Source organism: Aethalodelphis obliquidens, unplaced genomic scaffold (genome assembly GCF_003676395.1).
Source record: "Aethalodelphis obliquidens isolate GAN/ISIS:26980383/991018 unplaced genomic scaffold, ASM367639v1 scaffold24, whole genome shotgun sequence".
Classification (NCBI taxonomy): Eukaryota; Metazoa; Chordata; class Mammalia; order Artiodactyla; family Delphinidae; genus Aethalodelphis; species Aethalodelphis obliquidens.
In genome coordinates, this window is record NW_020837968.1 from 13,859,205 (window position 1) to 13,878,906 (window position 19,702).

General features: G+C 37.7%; 1 protein-coding gene across 3 annotated transcripts in view; it reads right to left on the reverse strand.

Annotated features, from left to right (window-relative positions):
• Window positions 1-1,161: 1,161 nt before the first annotated feature.
• The window catches only part of EPRS1 (glutamyl-prolyl-tRNA synthetase 1), a 68,400-nt gene continuing 49,859 nt past the window's right edge, over window positions 1,162-19,702 (reverse strand). For 2 of the 3 annotated variants that reach the window (XM_027122218.1, XM_027122217.1), the window contains exons 21-32: window positions 19,063-19,114; window positions 18,370-18,579; window positions 17,911-17,983; window positions 16,506-16,585; window positions 16,146-16,247; window positions 14,965-15,120; window positions 14,297-14,494; window positions 13,651-13,824; window positions 9,037-9,197; window positions 6,552-6,630; window positions 1,743-1,807; window positions 1,162-1,519 (exon numbers count right to left, since the gene is read on the reverse strand). In XM_027122218.1, the coding sequence (XP_026978019.1) occupies window positions 1,369-1,519; window positions 1,743-1,807; window positions 6,552-6,630; window positions 9,037-9,197; window positions 13,651-13,824; window positions 14,297-14,494; window positions 14,965-15,120; window positions 16,146-16,247; window positions 16,506-16,585; window positions 17,911-17,983; window positions 18,370-18,579; window positions 19,063-19,114 (1,501 nt within the window). In that variant the 3' untranslated portion in view covers window positions 1,162-1,368. Of the gene's footprint in view, window positions 1,520-1,742; window positions 1,808-6,551; window positions 6,631-7,313; window positions 7,399-9,036; window positions 9,198-13,650; window positions 13,825-14,296; window positions 14,495-14,964; window positions 15,121-16,145; window positions 16,248-16,505; window positions 16,586-17,910; window positions 17,984-18,369; window positions 18,580-19,062; window positions 19,115-19,702 lie in introns of those variants that run through there. The other variant, XM_027122219.1, reaches the window with a different exon arrangement.

Below are 19,702 nucleotides of genomic sequence, written 5' to 3' on the forward strand. Positions count from 1 at the left end.
TGAGTCACGAAGGGATTTTAAGGGGAAGAAAAACATCTTAATAAACTGTACACCAGAAAAAAAAAAAAAGCCTGTGGAAATGTGGAATCTGGCCTGGAGATGACACTGGAGGCCAGTATAGTAATCAGCATAAGAGGAAACAGGCAAGAAGGCAATCCAGATCTGTGAAAGGGTGGACCCAAGAGACATCAGAGGTAATAGCCGTTATGTTTTACAGCCAACTGAGTAGGGCTGCTGGAGGGGCTGCCTAGGAGGACTGCGGTTCTGGTTTAGGTTACTGGGTCCATTTTGGTAACACTGATATTTCAGGCAGGAAGCACTGCAGGAGGAACAGGTCTGCGAGTCGAGAGTGAAATGAGGTGTTGAGACAGGCTGCCCTGAAATGTTGACGAACACTCAAGGAAATCCAGTATGCAGTTGGAACAGAGGTCTAGAGGTCAGACTGGGAGATAAAAATGTTGGAGTCATCATCCTATTAATGCAGTTTGAAACCATGGGGTGAGATGAGGCTGATTAGGGAGCAGAAGAAGAGGGCCAAGTATGGACACTGAGCTCTAAGAAGCAGGCCAAGGAAGGGAAGCCAGTGGAAGACACCTGACTGAGAAAAAGAGGCAGACAGGTGGGAGGGCAAGTCTCGGGAGTAATTTTAGTAAACAGGGGAAACGTGTTACAGCAGCAGAACTGAAGCACAGAGCTATGGCAAGACGAGGAACTAAGAAGTTAGCTTTGGGCAGCAGTGGCAGCATGAGCTCCGTGAGAACAGTGGTGCGGTGGAGGCAGAAGCAGCGTGAGGAAGGACGCAGAACAGGAAGCAGAGAGGTGAGGAGGGCTGACCACTCTCTCAGAAAGCGTGACTGGGTTTCTGAAGACCCCAGAGTAACTACGAGACACAAGAGGGAGAGAGAAGCTCAACAGAAATTGCTTTTGTTACATTCGTGGTTGTGTTTTGCTTTTTAATCCGAAAGATTTAGGGCAACTTTAAATTCAGTACGAGTTACGGAAAAGAAGTACTCCAACAGAGAAGAAACAGGAAACTGGTGGTTCAAGGTCTGAAACATGAGGGATACTGAGATCAGAGCAGTCATCTTCACCTCTTCACAGGAATTTCCCTGTAGCATAGAATTCAGGTATTTCGGAAACAAATGAATACATGGAACAGTATTGGTTCATGATATTTATTACTGGGGTTGTTTACAGAAAAGTCTCTTTTCCACTATTTAGGCATAAGAATAGATATTTTTCTCATGTGACCTCCTTTTAGATCCTTTATTTAAAAAAAAAATCATAAAACTGTCTATATCTGGGGAGATAATAGTATCAATTTTTTAAAAAGTGAGGAGGGTTGGAGATGGGGTTCTGTCTTATCCCTTAGTAACTACGACCAAACAAGGTGTAGTACTTGGCAGGGTTCTTGCCGCAGACGCACTGGGCTCCAGGCTGCAGCTCACAGAGTGGTCTGAAGGGGATGCAAAGGCTTTTAGCTCCCATCGACGGGGCACCAGGTTCAAGATCTTGATCCCTGAAATTAAAAACAAATAAGAATTCCGTTCTTTTATGCCATACATTTCTATTCTTTTTTTTTTTTTTTTAATTTTTTTTTAACATCTTTATTGGAGTATAATTGCTTTACAATGGTATGTTAGTTTCAGCTTCACAACAAAATGAATCAGTTATATATATACATATATTCCCATTCACTGCAATACCTCACGGGTTTTATCTGTTACATGAAATTATCTTACCTGGCAGTGGTCTTTTTGATCCAATCTTCACAGTCAATTTCCCCACAGAATGGAATCTGAGCAATCTAATAAGGAAAAACGTTCAGTATTTACATTCTGTAAAAGGAACATTTGAGTTCTCTATTAAACCTGTAAGCAAAAAGGATAGGTCTCCCAGTCTTTTTCAGGCCATTGTACTTTTGCAAACCTGCTAGCAACTCTGCTCAGAGGTACTCAAGATAACAAAGAATGTCTTTCACTATCCCAAACCCACACATCATATAACATCCGTATGTAACAAAGAATCGTTGCAATATACTTAAATGTCCAAATAAACTGGCTGCAACATAACGCTGAAGAGAAGGAACAAAGGGTGAATTCTGAATCTTTTTCATTTCAAATTTGCACTGCTGCCTGCTCTACCTGGCCACGTGGTTACGAGGAGGATAGAGGAGAAAGGACAAATAGTAAACTGATTTTTAAGTTGTTGTTAAAATAACAATTAACAGGGGCTTCCCTGGTGGCGCAGTGGTTGAGAGTCCGCCTGCCGATGCAGGGAACACGGGTTCGTGCCCCGGTCTGGGAGGATCCCACATGCCGCGGAGCGGCTGGGCCCGTGAGCCATGGCCGCTGAGTCTGCGCATCCAGAGCCTGTGCTCCGCAACGGGAGAGGGCCACAACAGTGAGAGGCCCGCGTATCGTAAAAAATAACAATTAACAATCAAGTAAACCTCACTTTACACATACTTATTAAAAAAAACCGTGCTGCTTTTAACATGTTACAGGTAAGTGAATCATTTTTCAAGTCCAAGGGTATTTTAAAGTCAAAAAAAGGGCTTCCCTGGTGGCACAATGGTTGAGAGTCCACCTGACGATGCAGGGGACACGAGTTCGTGCCCTGGTCCGGGAAGATCCCACATGCCGCAGAGCAGCTGGGCCCGTGAGCCATGGCTGCTGAGCCTGCGTGTCCGGAGCCTGTGCTCCGCAATGGGAGAGGCCACAACAGTGAGAGGCCCGCGTACCACAAAAAAAACAAAAGTCAAAAAAAAAACAAAAGTCAAAAATCATTTTGTATCAGAAACAAAAACCTCTCAAATTTTCTTTCATAGACCATTTAGAATAATAGGCAGTGGGACTTCCCTGGTGGTGCAGCGGTTAAGACTCTGCGCTCCCAATGCAGGGGGCCCGGGCGGGTTCGATCCCTGGTCAGGGAACTAGATCCCACGTGCATGCCTCAACTAAGAGTTCACATGCCACAACTAAGGAACCTCTGTGCCGCAACTGAGGCTCTGGAGAACTGCAACTAATGAGCCCAGCTGCCACAATGAAGACCCAGCACAACCAAATAAATAAATAAATGTTAAAAAAAAAAAAAAAAAGAATAGGCAGAATCAAGAGACCTGGGATTTTATCCTAATTTTGAAATTCACTGCCTATATGAAAATCTCTAGCCCTGAGCTTTCTTTTGTAAAATGTGGATACTGGACTAAACAAGAATTAAGATTCCTCACAGCTGTGAATCTTAAATTTTTCATCGCATGTCTACTTCAAAATGAGGCTTGTCTGCAATAATAATTATGCATTAGTCCTATAAAAAATTCCTGTTAGTAGCAGAGAGATCAAAGACATGGATAATTCCCAAACGTTAGAAATGCTAGTTTAAAAGCAACTAGAAGGTCATCCAGCTTCTTTGCCAACTTCCCATCAACTAGTCCCAGCCACACCTTCCATGCTCAAATTGAGTCCCTTCTGGAAACCCTTCCTTGCACTTGGGATTTAGTTAAACATTTTTCAAAAGGCTTCTCTAAGAAGTAAAGTAAAAGTAAATAGAGATGAGGACATTACAAAAAAAAGAGTAGTTCAAAAGGAGAACGTTATTGCAGGGCAAGGAAGGGTTAGTTTTCTACATCTCTTGTGTTGATTAAGCAAAATGTGTTAGCCTAATTCCCAAAGTTGATAAACTGTTATTTTGATGATGTGCATTAAGACAATAAAGAGGTGGTCAATTTCTAGGTATGGTGGGTGGGACGAACGGGTGAAGGGAAGGTGGAAAGGATGGTAATAACAAGTATTTTGAAAAATTTTAGTATAGGTTTTAAAATATATACTTAAATTATATATTAACAATTATATAATTATTTTAAATATACACTTTAATTAAATATGCAAATAATATAAAATTAATAATTATTGGATATATAAATAATACAAAATTTAAAAATAGAAATTGTTCAATGAAAACTGAAGCAAAAACAAACCTAGAGACATAAGAGCTGAAATAACACAAAGTTATTTATCTGTATTGAAACTTGGTAAATCATTAGCACTTATGCAAACAAAAAGCATGAAAAAACTGTACATTCCTAGAAGAATTACAATTCATTCCAAAAGACAGAATAGGGGGAAAACTTTAATCAGTCTCTAATTATGTAATGATAAAAATATTAAGACAATTACAAAGAATGTTTTTGAATAATAAATTTGGCTTCTCAGAAATTTTACTTTTGTTAACTCACAACACTTAAAGGTATTTTTTTATAACTTCCACAAAGTTTACAGTAAGTAGTCTTATTTTCTTTTCTCCAAGCAAAAAAAAAATCACTAAGCCTTGAGAAAGTATTTCTAAAGTAATAATTTTTAAAATTAAAATGGTGCAGCATGTGAACAAATTCAATGAAAACTGTTATTAGCTTCAAAGTGAAGTTTAGATGATATGACCTGAAATTTCTTTTTACTACGCACATAATTCATTAATATGAAAGGAGAACATGCATTTTTAGGCTATTTATTCAGCCATGGAAAGGTTTTCACCTTCTTATCTTTTATTATTTCTACATCTATGTTTTAAAAAGACACAATCTTTTATAATATATAATATCTTGAACTCTGCAACAGAAAATGGTAATGACGAGAAATATTCAATAATCATTGATCAATAGATTAATAATGAATGTCAACAGTAATAAGTATGTTACATATAAATGACATTTATTTTTCATTCAATTAAGATCATATCCCCTTGGAAAAATCTGCTAAAATCAAGTCCTATAAATCAGACATAAAAAAAAATGTTTTTTTTCATTTATACCAACAGGGAAGAGTAGAAAATCAAACTCTCACCTATATTCAAGTTCTGAAGATCCCTTCCTCCTTCTCCCCTCCCAGTAAATCCACCTTTATAAACAACAGCCTCAAAGCTTGCTTGATGGTCAGTCAACATACCTAAGCTGACCAACCGTGAGGTGAGATGAGGGATGAAACTGACTACTGAATACAAGAAACAAAATCTGCTTGGCCTCTACACGATCTTTGGACACACAACTAAAATACTATATTCTGGTTCAGGAGAGATGTTGAAATCTCTCCTGTAGCTTATCTAATATTAGAATAAAAGATATGATTCCACTAATATGTGCTGAGATTCATTTCTTTGACAGCAATGGATTAACTGACACTCTATCGATTTATTAACTCTTATGCAATGTCTTTAAGACTGTACTGCAAAAGTGACTACCGTGTTTCTATAATAAAGGAAATTTTAAAAGTCAATAATTAATGGAACAAAAAATTATAAAAAATAAATTAGAGTGAAAGAAAAAATATACACGGAATCAGATGGCTATCCATTCTCCAGGCAGAGGGCTAGAAGAAATAGAGATTAGAAGTATACAGTTTGAAGTCACATAGCAAATTACAGACACCAGAAAGGTGGAAGATTACAAACCAAGAATAACAGAAGGCTAAATACTGAAGAGTTATGATCTGAAGGGGATTTTGTACTCATTTCACAGATTAGTAAACTGAGAGCCAGAGAGATTAACATTTTCTCAGCTCATGCAATAAGAGACATATTCGGAGGGAATGAACATAGCCAAGCAAAATTTTGTCTTACATTCTCAGCATGAATTAAAAAAAAAAAAAAAAGATACAGAGGAACGTACATTAACACATTTTTGACCAGAGACATATTACAGCCACAGGCATTAGTTTCTGCAAAAATTCCCCAGTCGGTAATGTGTTAAGCTGAATCAGAAGAGAAATCTAAATTCTAATACCAGGTCTGCTTCTGTATGGCTTGGGGTAATTTATTTACACTCTGGTCCATGGTTTTCTCATTTATAACCTGGGGACACAGGACTGGCTGTATAATCAAACACGTGCACCAAAGTTCATAAGTGATTCATTCCAGGAATTAATAACTTTGCAAATCAAGACCTCTTCTTTATGAAAATTAAGTTTCGGCTGGCAACATCTGCATATACACAACACACAAAGCTGATAAAATCTTAAAGAGCCATTAGGGAAACCTGTGTGGTTTTAAGGAATCCAGAAGTACACACTCATGCTCAGAAACAGACTTAGAAATAAGTAATATGTTTCACTTATTATTCAGAAAGTTCAATCAGTTAAGATCTGGGTAAGTATATATGCTCAGAGAATAAAACGGGCCTTCCTTATTTTAGGAATCTGCACATTACACTTCTAAAACTAGAACAATGCTTACTTTAGGAACTTATATCAAACTGAGAAAACAAAATTTTTCAATAATAAAAATATTAGGGGTCATACAGAATGAATTTTGTTCAGCCAGTATAATGAGCATGAGAAAAAACTTTTACATAATCAGTTTACAGTGTTATCCGAAAACGATATGTTGTAATGCTGCAGGAAAGACAGTGGAAAACAAGAGTATGTAATGCTGAGTAATATATAATCCTTTTGTGTGACAGGCTTTGAAAAAGGGATTAACATCATGCATAAATTCAGTGAGTCTTAAAACACCATTTACTGAAATATGTTTATATTCAAAACTTTGCAGAAGTCTCTTACCTTCCCAGAATCAAGTTCCTTCTGAAAGTCCTCCATTGTGTTAGCCACAACCATATGAGTCTTAAGGTCTTCAGAAGCCCTATCAAACAATTAGAAAAGAATAAATTTTTTTTCTTACTAATATGACAAAGTTTTTTTTTTAATAGCATAATTTAATGAAAGAATAACAACCTGGAAGAGAGAAGAATTCAATATGAACCTCAACTCTGTCTCTAGCAGTGACATTCAGTAAATCTCAGTTAGCTCATCACTGCATAATCGTGAACACTAAATGAATGGAGAAGTTGCCAAGCATGCACAGGTAACAATTACTTTTGTAATCGCCATTACATCTCTACTGATCAACATTCTAATTCCTGGCATTACCACGTATTACCTACAAGAGTCTGGGTTATTATTTAAACCTCTCTGGTCTTAGTTTTCCCTTCTACAAAATTGGAAAAATATTCAAATCTAACTACCATATCAAATTGTTGTTAGAATCAAATACAAAGGCATGAAAATGTTTAAGAAAGGAAAAACACGTAAATATACATTATTCGAGGTATTTTCACATACTATGTAAGTCTTTTGTAAGAACCTCAGGTTTCAGAAATGGGAATAAATATTATTCTCTTCCACACTCAGAGTCACACATTACATGAGGTGGTGACCAAGGAAGAGAAGGCATATTTTTCTTTTCTGAACCTCAGGGCTAGACTTGTATGGACCCTGGCAGCAACTTGCTAGCTGTCCACAAAATCTGTTTCCTTTTCTTCCAACTTTTTTGCAGTGAGGTGGGCCCAAGTGACTAAGTTATAGCCAGTGAGATGCACAGGAAGGAACTCGCCACTTCCCAGGCTGAAGCCTCAAGGAGAGAAAAAAATGCACCTTTTAGCAACTTACATTAATAAATTTACTGAATAAAAATGTCAACAAAAAACCCTGCTTTTTAGTCACTAAAGCAGTGGTTTTCCAACCAAGGGTGTACATGTGTATCACAGAGAGAGCATTTCAACATTACAGATAACCTGAAAGTATCTTTTTTAAAAAATAAATTTATTTATTTATTTATTTTTGGCTGCATTGTGTCTTCATTGTTGCGCGCAGGCTTTCCCTAGTTGCAGCAAGCTGGGGTTACTCTTCATTCTGGTACACGGACTTCTCATTGCAGTGGCTTCTCTTGTTGTGGAGCACAGGCTCTAGGTGCGTGGGCTTCAGTAGTTGTGGCTCACGGGCTCTAGAGCGCAGGCTCAGTAGTTGTGGCGCATGGAGCTTAGTTTCTCCACGGCATGTGGGATCTTCCCGGACCAGGGCTCGAACCTGTGCCCCCTGCATTGGCAGGTGGATTCTTAACCACTGCGCCACCAGGGAAGCCCGACCTGAAGGTATCTTAAAACTAATGAGTCAGAATCTCCAGGTACGAGGCTCAGGTAAGTTTCTATTCCCAAAGCTCCCAGGTGATCCTGAGGAGAATCTCTGGAAAAGAACCTCTGCACTGAGAGCACTGTTCGAATGGCAGCAACAAGGACAGGCAGCTTTCTAATCTTTCGTCTCTGACAGTATCACCTGCTCTGCGTTCAGATGAACTTCACGTGAATTATGAATTTGTAGGCCAAATAAACCCGTGAAGTAACCCTTCAAAAGATACATTCATTCGCATTTTCGGACAAGCAAGCCAAGAGAAGCAAAATCACTTGCCTCAAATCACATAAATAAGCACCAAAGCCAAGGCTAAAACTGGTTCACTCCTTAAATGCAAGATTTACTGAACATGAATATGAATCAGGCACAAGGTATTAGAAGATAAACAGTAAGATACAGGCACTACTCTCCCCCTAGAAACTGAGCCTCTATCCCCAGTGGCCATGGGCCTTCCTCTCTGCTTCAGGTGGGCAGGAAGGAAAACAGGGTGCCACACATATGCCACCCACCAATCTTGTAGCGCCTCTGCCTTGAGATCTGTGATTCTAAAAGTCCCCTCTCCAGAGGTCAGGGCAGCCCCGAGGCCTCCCCTCACCTTTCACCCCCAATCCCAATCAGGAGGTTCTTAGCCTTGGTAACACATCATAATCACCTAGGAAGCGTTTAATACTCTAGGTGCCAGGCCCACTCTAGACCAGTTACATTAACATCCCTTGGGGAGAGTCCCAGGCACAAGTATTTTGAAAAGCTTCCCAGGTGCTGCTAATGTGTATCCAACAGGTGAGAATCAATGCCTTTGTCCCTCAAATTTTATATATCATGAAAGCCTGGATCTAAAATTAACCCAAATTACTCCATGGGGCAGACAGTCCATCACTGCAAACTTAGTAGGGAGCAGAAAGCATATAGAAAAACACTCATAATACAAGTTAAAAAACACAAAAAGGAAGGCCAATTAAGAACCATGAGAGTTCAGAGGGAGAGTACTTTCCATGGGGGCAACCAAGGATTCCTTGGCATACATCTCAAAGGCTGAGCACAATGTGAAGGTGAGAGACACAAGCAACTCTAAGGAACTGACCGGGTGAACAGGTTAACATGGATGTCTTCCAAAATAGCGTGAAGTTTCGTCTCAGCCTCATTTTCAGCAACTGTCAGCTTTTCTCCAGTGTCTCGTCTGACAGCAACAAACTGACAGCTCTTCATATCACGTGGCCCAACTTCAAGCCTAATCGGAACTCCCTAGGAAAAAGGCAGTTAAACATAATACATGCATGTCTCCAATTGAATATATAGACTTATTCCATGGCTTTACCTACTAGAAGTCATAAAAATCCAAAAAACAAAGACAGAAACAAACCACTTTAAAAAGTAGGTAACATTCCTGAGATATCACAGAAACCTCTTCCAATGAGAAGGCATAAACCTAAGGAAAGAAGGTACTGCCCGAGTGGTTCTGAGCTAAGAGTTTAACGGGGAACCATGAGGGTGGCTGCAGCTGTCTAGCTCAGTGTTCCTAACTTCTCTCCCATAACGCACACATAGAAAATTACACTTGTACGGCACATGGGGGTAAATACGGGAGGCTTGAGGCTGAAGCCACCCCAAGCCACCTTGGTACATCCTTGACTCATTCATGGCACGTGGTGTGCTTCGGTTGGGAAGCCCTAGCTCTGGCTGCTCTAACCTGAGTATCAGAATCACTGAAGGGCTTGTCCAAGCACAGACTGCTGGGCTCCACCGCCCGAGTTTCTGATCACAGTAGGTCCAGCGAAGGGGCCTGAGAATTTATATTTCTAACAAGTCCTCAGGTGATGCTGAGACTGCTGGTCCTGGGACTGCACTTTGAGAACCATTCCCCAGTAGTCTACGGTTTTTACAGAGGAGCTTAAGGACCGTACGCAAGTTTAAGCCTTGGGAATGTTCAATCCTTGTTAATGCACATAAGGAGTCTGTTCTGTGAGGGGATTAAGGCTTAGCGAGACCTCACTTTTAGGGCCTGCATGGAACCTTACCTGACAAACAGTAGGTTTTTAACGATTTTTTTTTTTTTTTTTTTTTTTTTGCGGTACGCGGGCCTCTCACCATTGTGGCCTCTCCCGTTGCGGAGCACAGGCTCCGGATGTGCAGGCTCAGCGGCCATGGCTCACGGGCCCAGCCGCTCCGCGGCATGCGGGATCTTCCCGGACCAGGGCACGAACCCGCGACCCCTGCATCGGCAGGCGGACTCTCAACCACTGTGCCACCCTCTAAAACTAATTCGGGGTTTCTGAATTTAAATTAGAAAACTCTATATACGGTTTAGCTGATCGGTGGTCCCCCAAATCAACGTCAAAGGAAAAAATTTAAATGCTACTCTAGAAAAAATCACCCCTAGAGAAGACTGATTTTATAAACTATCGGGAACAAAATACTGTATACTATTACATTATTTTATTGTTTTCTTTATTCATGCAATGCATGCATGTGTAAGAAACAGTGTTAAGTGCAATGAGATTTAAAAGATGAATAAGAAAGAGATCCTGTCCTCAAGAAGCTTCATGTTTTGCATGGTAAATAAGGCATGCATACAAATAATAAAAATCAGTACAGAAAATCAAAAGTGAGAAACTATCCTCAGTTGGAAGAGAGAAGAAAAGTTACTGGAGAAGGCAAAAATTAACGAGTCAATTCATCAGAATTGAAGAACATTCTATAAAATAACTGACCTATATTTACAAAAATGTCAATGCCATGAATGACAAAGAAAGGCTGAGGAACTACTTCTGATTAAAGGACACTAAAAAGACATGACAATAAAATGCAGTAGAACTACATCCTGTATTGGAAAAGGGGAGAGCTGGGACAGCTCAGAGCAAGGTTTCAAAGCTGCAGCTGGGTGAAAAGGCATCTTCACAGGAGAAGAGCCTGGCACGGGGTGTCAGAGCCCATGAGGGATGAGGAGGGCATTCATGCAGGGGAGTGGGTGGCAACAGCAATGAGAGAGTGGATGAACACAGGGGGACCAATCAAATAAACATACTAAGGACAACTGGAGCTAGGTTTTTCACTGTCAGAGAAGAGAGTTAAAATATGGAATGGGAGAAAACTAGATTGGGTCATGTGGGTTTTGACTGGAATTGAAGGTATCAGTGTGAACTCACGGTTATCAAATTACATAGATGGATACAGAAAAATAGATGTAAATACATGTGAGTATGTACGTACGTATGTGTGTGTGTGTGTGTGTGTATGTACACACGCACACGCATTCCATACCTCCATCTACTGAGAAGGCTTGGAAGCAGTGAGAGCTCAAAAGTGATGGGCACACCCACACTAAATACCATTCTTTCCTAAAAAGAACCAGGGCTTCTTAGATACATGGCTAATTGCAGAGTTGGGGGAGAGATAGAGAACAAGATAAACCCTACAAGATCTTCTGCCAAAAAGCAAGGACATACTAAAGAACACAAAAGTTAGCTTTAAGGGATCCTACTGGTCGCATCGAAGACAAATTTGAGCATCAAAATAAATAATAATAGTAACAGATTATAACCCACTGAATAATCTCAGAAACCATGGGTCCATAAAAAATTTTAATTAAGCAAAAAGCTAGTGAGGAATGTCAAGACCATGATAACTAAAGAAAAACTGAGGAACTATTCCAGACTAAAAGAGACTAAAGGCACATGATAACTATACGCAACACATAATTCTGAACTAGATCCTTCTGCTATGAAGGACACTAGTTGGACAACTCACAAAACCTGAATGGGTCCTAGAATTAGATGGCAATAAGTCTCAATGTTAACATCCTGATTTTATAGGCTTTATTGTGATTATAAAGGAGAACATGTTTGTAGAGTGATGGGGCATCAAGGTAGCATCTTGTTTTCAAATGGTTCAGGCCGGAAAAAAATTTTTGTACTGTACTTCCTTTATTGTAAATTTGTGTTTGTTTCATGATAACAAATTTTATAACCCAAGTGGAAGAAACAGCACAAGCAAAGACACAGAGGTGGAAAAACAGACTGAGAAGAGGGAAAAGATCTATGAAAGGGGATAACTGGTAACAAAAGTGGAAAGATCATCTGAGGTCAAGTCATACAAGAGGCATGTTATTTTATTGGTAGTTTAAGTAACTAGTTATGAATTTACTTATAAGGGACTCCTGTTTTTTGTTTGTTTTTCAACAGCAATACAAAATTATCTTAATCATCCAATACAGTAAAAAAAAAGTAGTTAATTCACTCATATTATTTTCCCCTTTCTATTTCCCATTTTCCCCTATTTTCTAATGAAGAGTTATGGGAGTCAGTCGCTGGGTCCTAGGTCTGGCAACCAAACCATACACCTCATTTATTAATCTGGGTGAGCCTCACAATACATACATCTCACACACACACACATGTGCACACACTTTACAAAGTGAATCACTATCGAATAAATATGAATCTAGATCTCCCAAACTGTTTTCTTTCCTTGGAAATTCCTGGCCTTAAATGCACTAGCAGTGCTTTTCACTAGCTAATGAACTCTCTTTCTCAGTGTTCTTTAATTTTCGGCATCAAGTTTAGGACTTAGGGACTCTGGTTTCTTTCCTAACTACTGTAGACAAGGAAGCTGCAGTGGAGCCAAGTCACACTAAGGTGCCTCCCCCACATAGTACAGGTTCACCAGGGTACTGCAAAGAAGAGGGACAGAGACAAAGTCAAGTCAGTCCGAGGAGAAGGAGATGAAAGAGGAAGGGAAAGAGGAGAGACACAGAAGTAAGTGTGGATGACTTTTGTTCTTCCCTTTCAGTCCAGCTAGTAGCAAGGAACAGGTTTCTTTTTGGTACCTCAGGCAAGTACAAATGGCTTTAGACAAGGTATTACTGCAATCACACAACCACTATTTCACAGTAAGTAAAAAAGACTGCAATTAAAGGGAAATTACAGAGAAAATATTCACCTTTAAAGTCTTCATTAAAGGTAGGAGAGTAATATATATTTTTTCCTTTGTTAAAGGAAAAAATATATTACAAAAAGGAAAGCAATATCAATATAACTACTATTCTTCAGCACAGAGATTTATCTTAGGGGCCATTTAAAAAAATAAGGGGATAAAGATTAGCAACTTTGGGAACTCGACATGTACACTGAATAATCCCAGTATTACTGAGCTTCCATATTTGAAAGATTGAAGCTGCAATGTCACTACACCTTCTTACCCACTGCCTGTAATATGAGTTTATAAATTCTTGACTCCTAATTGCTAGTTCTAACAAGATCCCCTGTCTCATCATAAGAAAAAAAGTTAAATCCCAGAAGTTTGAAAAATGGAATAAAGAACACAGATCATCTATTAATGACAATGTGCAGCAAATAAAAGTTATATCAAAAACATTAAACCAGAATTTAGACTAGTCTTGAATATACAAAATAAAAATTAACAAACCGCTGTGAAACAATGTGGTGTGAAAAACCAAGTATGAAATTAATCTCTGATTAGCTGTAACAATGACAGCTAGCTGATGCCCATGCACCACTATTCTGATAGTCTTACTGTTTAAATAATGTATTTATTTTATGAATTCTTGATATAAACATTTTAGTAACAACCATATGAGGTTTATTAACCATAAACAAGGTCTTCACGATCACTTTAATTCTAACGTAACAAAAATCCAAATTGGGAGCATGGGAGTAAAATATGCAACTGAAGAATTTACCTTGAGCTCCCAGTGATTGAACTTCCAACCTGGTGAATAGTTATCTCGCAAATCAGCTCTAACTCGAATATTAACACTGAGTAACCGCCTTCGATAATCATTGCATTTTGCAATCAGAGCATCTCTGTCTTCTTCAGAAAGTGCATTTGTAATGCCACAAGGAATAACCACCACCTAGAATCCAGCACAGTATCACAAATTTATACAAAGGAGCAGTATATGGAAGTAATGAAGTCACATCACCACACAGTATCTAGGAGTCAAAACCTCCTAGTGACTATAAGCCTTCACACAAATCAACTTGGATGGTTTCTAATCTACGCAGACTATCTAGCAACTATTAAATAGCTGCATATTGTTTGTCCATGCGAAATACATTTGTTTTTCATTTAACCTATTATAAACCATTATTCAAAAAATAATTTCTAAAACTTTTGTAAAGTAGGTAAAAAAATTAAAAAACAGTAACACAAATAATATACATAGTTACACAATACCAAGGTCTAGACCGTATTCTACGTTGTTTCTGTATCAGCTAAATCTACCTGAATGACACTCAGAAAAAAAAATCACACTTTAAAATTTTCTTCACTAAATATGGCTTGTATTTTATAAAAGAAATGATAAACAGAAATATTTTCCTTACCTGAACACAGGCTACACGGGGTGGTAATACTAAGCCCATGTTGTCCCCATGAACCATGGTCATAACACCAATAGTTCGAGTTGTCAGGCCCCAGGAGTTTTGATAGGCAAATTGCTTCTCTCCTGGTGTCTTCGGATCTTCAAAAATGATTTCAAACATTTTAGAAAAGTTCTGCCCTAAATGATGTGATGTTGCTCCCTAAAATAGAGGTACACATCTTTTAATTTTGATAACCTATTAATGCCTTTGAAAATAATTACTGTAAGATTACACACCTTAAAATGGCACTAGACCTACTTTACCTTCCCTGATTTTTTATATTAAATAAGTTTTTAAAGCGTAACTGATACAACAAAGAGACTAAGATTAGTCAAAAAATATATAGTAGCATACAGCTATGAGCAGCCCCTCTTAGAGGAGTTACTTTAATTACAAAGGTTTTTAAAAAATCCATGCTTTGGTGATTCAGGATATAAGCCTTGATTTAACTGACCTTGGAGATTTACAGGGAATGGGACAGATTGGCCTGAAATTATAATATGGCCTTAGAAAACATGGGATATACTGATTTTTAAGAGTCTACTTCTCTGACGACAGAAGAAACTTGTCAGATCTGCCCACGGGCTATGCTTACAGTCACCTAGGAATCCTATGCAGCAGTTTGATACCTGGATAGCTCTTCCACTGGCAGATATAAATGCTTCTACCGTAGTTGTGTAGTCTCCTCCTGCAAATTTCTCCTTTTCAGTCTTTCTTCCCTTTACAACAGGAATTGCCAGGAGTTCTTCATATACCTTAGCGTATAAGTCAAGTATCTGCAAAACCTGTAACGTTTTAAATGAAAAGTGTTCAAATTTATGGTATATTTATTGATGATAGATCTATAAAAACTGTACTATTTAAAACTAATTGTGGGGCTTCCCTGGTGGCGCAGTGGTTGAGACTCCACCTGCCAGTGCAGGGGACACTGGTTCGAGCCCTGGTCCGGGAAGATCCCACGTGCGAGAGAGCAACTAAGCCCATGCGCCACAGCTACTGAGCCTGCGCTCTAGAGCCTGCAAGCCACAACTACTGAGCCCACATGTCGCAACTACTGAAGCACACACCTAGAGCTCATGCTCTGCAATAAGAGAAGCCACTGCAATGAGAAGCCTGCGCACTGCAATGAAGAGTAGCCCCTGCTCGCCGCAACTAGAGAAAGCCCACACAGCAACAACAAAGACCCAATGCAGCCAAAAATAAAATAAATGTATTAAAAAAGAAAATAAAAGAAAACTAATTGTGGTGGGAAAAGCACTTCAAACAATAAAAATCTTTTTTTATGGAAAGGTCAAAGCAGCCAGTGTGAATTTATTAAAATATTCAACAAAGCAGTACACAAAACAGTGGAATAATTTTTTAAAATATAAATAACTTTAGAATATAAAAGAAAATAAATGTTTATGAAAGATACACAGTAACCAGGGTAAAAATCTCCTGAAGAAGCATTAATTTCACCCATGGGATTATAATTTCTTCTACACATTGAAGTCCAAAACTATTTTCATCTGAAAATTTAAAACGGCACATTTTCTAATAAAATTTCAGTAAGCAGTTTCTTAAGTCCACGTACATTTGAATTAACTTGTTTTTTAACAGATACATAAATTTTAAGGAACAAAATAATTTATACCAGGAAATTATCTTTTAATGTCATTTTGAGATCAGACCAAATTTCAACTTACAGTTATTTACTGAATGATTACTATGTAAATAGATAGCACTGCATTACTTACAGCTGCAGGGGGGAAAAAAGCACAGCCTGGACAAAGAATTAGAACATAATTAATATGGAAGACAAGTGTTATACCTCTTCTGCTGCCTCTTCAAATGTAGCAAATGCACTGTGCCCCTCCTGCCAAAGGAATTCACGAGTACGCAGGAAAGGCTGAGGATGCTTGAACTCCCAACGCTGGAAGAGGCAAGAACACAATTTAATCTTTAGAGAGAGCTTTTCAATTTTTGGTAACAACTTTATACGGTAAGTAATCAGAAATCATAATTGTAATCCAAAATACTTCAAAAATGCTTCCATACTCCCAATCCTTTGAATATAAAAACAAGAAAAAAAAATGTGTGTGTTTGTGTGTGTGTGTGTGTGTGTGTGTGTGTGTGTGTTTAAATGAATAAGAAGAATAATGAAAGAATGTAAGAAGGGGTGTGCACCTACCACCACATTGCACCACTGATTGAGCCTGATGGGCAGGTCTCTGTGGGACTGCACCCATTTCGCGTATGCAGGATACATTACTGAAAAGACACAGGAAAATACAGGCAGTTAGTCACTAAAGGTTTTATTCCCCTTTGAAGGCTGGTTAGTGTTAAACAGGAAACATAATTAATAGGAATTAAAATGCTGTGCTTGTGCAGGTAAGTGAACGGTATTGTATTCCATCAAACGAATTAGTCAAGGGAATAAGTCCACCTAAAACTGACCGTATTTTATTTTCTTCACAATGAGATTTACATTTAATTTTATAGCTTTTCGGCTGTTTTACTTCTAAAAACACTAAGTGAACATCTTATAGTATATACTGTGTTCTATGTTAAGTTCTTTCCTTTCATTATCCTGTTCAATCCTCACATTCAACCCATGAAATGGATATCACAATCTCAATACTGACAACGTGGAAGCTGAGCTTAGAGAAGTTAAATCACTTGCTGAATCCAGCACAGTTACCCATTAGAAATAGAATTTAGGTTAGATCTATCTGATGCATCTACCCAGGGTCTGAAACCTCTTGCCATCAACTGCTAATTTAAGTGAAGGTGCCTTTCTTATCATAGCCCATTCAGGATTATCTATAATTAGTAAAACAAAATATAACTTTGCCAATTTGGTATGTAAAAAAAAGCTGGTATCATAATTTTAATAATACATCATTATATACTATTATACAAGAGTATCGCTAAAAGTATCAAATAAAAAGCAAACAATCCTTAACTCTAAAGATAGATAATCCCTTTGGAGACAGTGACAAGCCCAAAGACTCAAAATTTCCAAGTGGTACTCCCATTTATTATGTGCAATTTTAGGAAAATCATTTAACCCTTCAGAGATCTTTTTTTTAACCTGCAAAATGGAAATAACAATAGCTGTCCCTACTTTCCTAACTACACTACTGTTAGAATAATACAACGTGTAAATGAAATCACTTAGTAACCTATAAAAACCCTATATAAATGCAAATGTAATATTAAAATGACTAATTTGAAGAAAATAAGGCAGTAAACATTAGTGTTTGCAATTTTATAATCAATTCCAAGAATAAAAACTATTCTAAGAATAAAACTTCTTGGAAAGCTCTGAAAAATTAGAGCATGAAATTAAAAATGATTTAAAAGTGCTTTAAAAAAAATCTTTATCCTAATGATAAACAGCTCCACAATGAATACTGTACAGAGAATAAAATTCTATGCCACTTAAGTCTGCATTTATCTTCATCAACATTCATTAAACTTGATATCATCAATAAGCATTATAAATATCACAAAATAAAAGGTGAGACTCAACTCTAGAAGCTGTCTCTAATGTTCAATGAGCTTTTCTCCTGTGTTCCAAGGCCCATCCTCACCTGTTTCACTGGTAGGACGAACAGCAATTGGTTCTGCCAACTCTGTTTTGCCAGATCTTGTCACCCAAGCAACCTAGTAAGATGAAATCATTTTTCATACATTTTTTAAACAGCACTTTAGAGGAAGAGCACAGTTATAGTCAAAACTCTATTTCAAGTTTTGCTATATCAATTAAGGCAAGTTAAAGTAACTGCTTCTGTTCACTGTGAGAAAAGGTAGATACTTACAGTCTTTATAATGTTTACTGAAAAGTAAAAGCCAGTTAATTAGTGAATGTAATAAAAAGAATCATGACTTGCCCTGATGAAAGAAATCTAATTTTTTTTAAATGGCTTTACATTTCTCTAAGTTGGCTGCAGTAACTTGCCTTTTAAATTACTATTTAAGTATGAACTGAAAATATACTTCTGAGTTCATGACAGAAAACTGCAAAAAATCAATAAAGCAGGCTAACTTACCTCAGGGGCAAAGTCAGCAACATGAGTCTTCTCTTTCTCTAATGCACCTTGAGACACAAACATGGGGAAATAGCAGTTTTCAACACCAAGTTTCTTGATCTCAGCATCAAAAAAGTCCTTGATGGATTCCCAAATGGAATATGCCCAGGGACGAAGGATATAGCAGCCACTTACATCATAGTATTCAATCATTTCTGACTTTGTGATGACCTTTTTAAAAGAAAAATATAGTCTATGAAGCCTAAATTGAACCAAAATTATAGTATAAGTGCCAAGAGTATGATAGCCAAGCTTCAAGTCTGGAGGCTTCCCCTGTTGGTGCATCCTCTTAATGTGCGTGTAAAATGGATCATTCTAGACTGAGAAACACCAGGGCTCTAAATTCTTAAGACAACTTGAATTCTAACCTTGCTTCTGCTGTTTTACTATTTTGTGACTTAGGACTAATCCCTTTACCTCACCAAAAAAACAAAACAAAACAAAATAAAAAATCAAATAATGACTATCTCATAGGGCTACTTCTCAATTCAATACTTTCTGTGACATTGCTTTGAAAACTGACATGTTACATGACTATGCTATGTATTTTAAAGGCAATATGCATCATTACTTTGTGTCTGGATTTTAGAATCTAAATATAAAGTAGCCTTTGAGAAATTTAAAACATAAAAAATCAACAGAACCCATACTCACTTGAGAATACCAATCTGCAAGATTTTCTTCTTTTTTTGCCTCAAGACCCAACCTGCAGATATAAAAAATACAAATCTCTTCATCCAGCAATTGCTTTGTGGCTGAATGGAAATAAACCTCTAAACCTCAAAAGAGCTTGGTTTTCCTTCAGTCTGAGTTATTTCTATATTTATATCTCTTCTATATTCATTCCCATGATGTTTTTAACCTAGAAAACAGTTCAATCATCTCTTAAAAGATCGTGTGATGCTAACCACCAAAAGCTAGGAAAACTAATAAGCGTAACAAAAGCTATGACTTTAATGCAGACATTCCTTTTACAAAGTTCTTTGTAAGGAAATGTATTTGTAGCAAAGACAGAGCCTATTCACATAGTGTTCTCACTAAAAAATAAAAAGAATCTTTTGCCAGTTTCAATCCAGATAAAAATATAGTTAGTAAGATCAGTGTCTCATTGAAAGTAATATGTAAAAAGTAGTAAAGACAATGGCTATGTGTATACATGTGTCAATACATAAGTGTGTGTATATATATATATATATATATCCTTACATGTAAGTTTTTTTCTATAAGTTTTTCCTTTAACCACAGTAAATAAAAGTTGCAGAGACAGATGCTTCCAAAATAAATTAGATCTGCA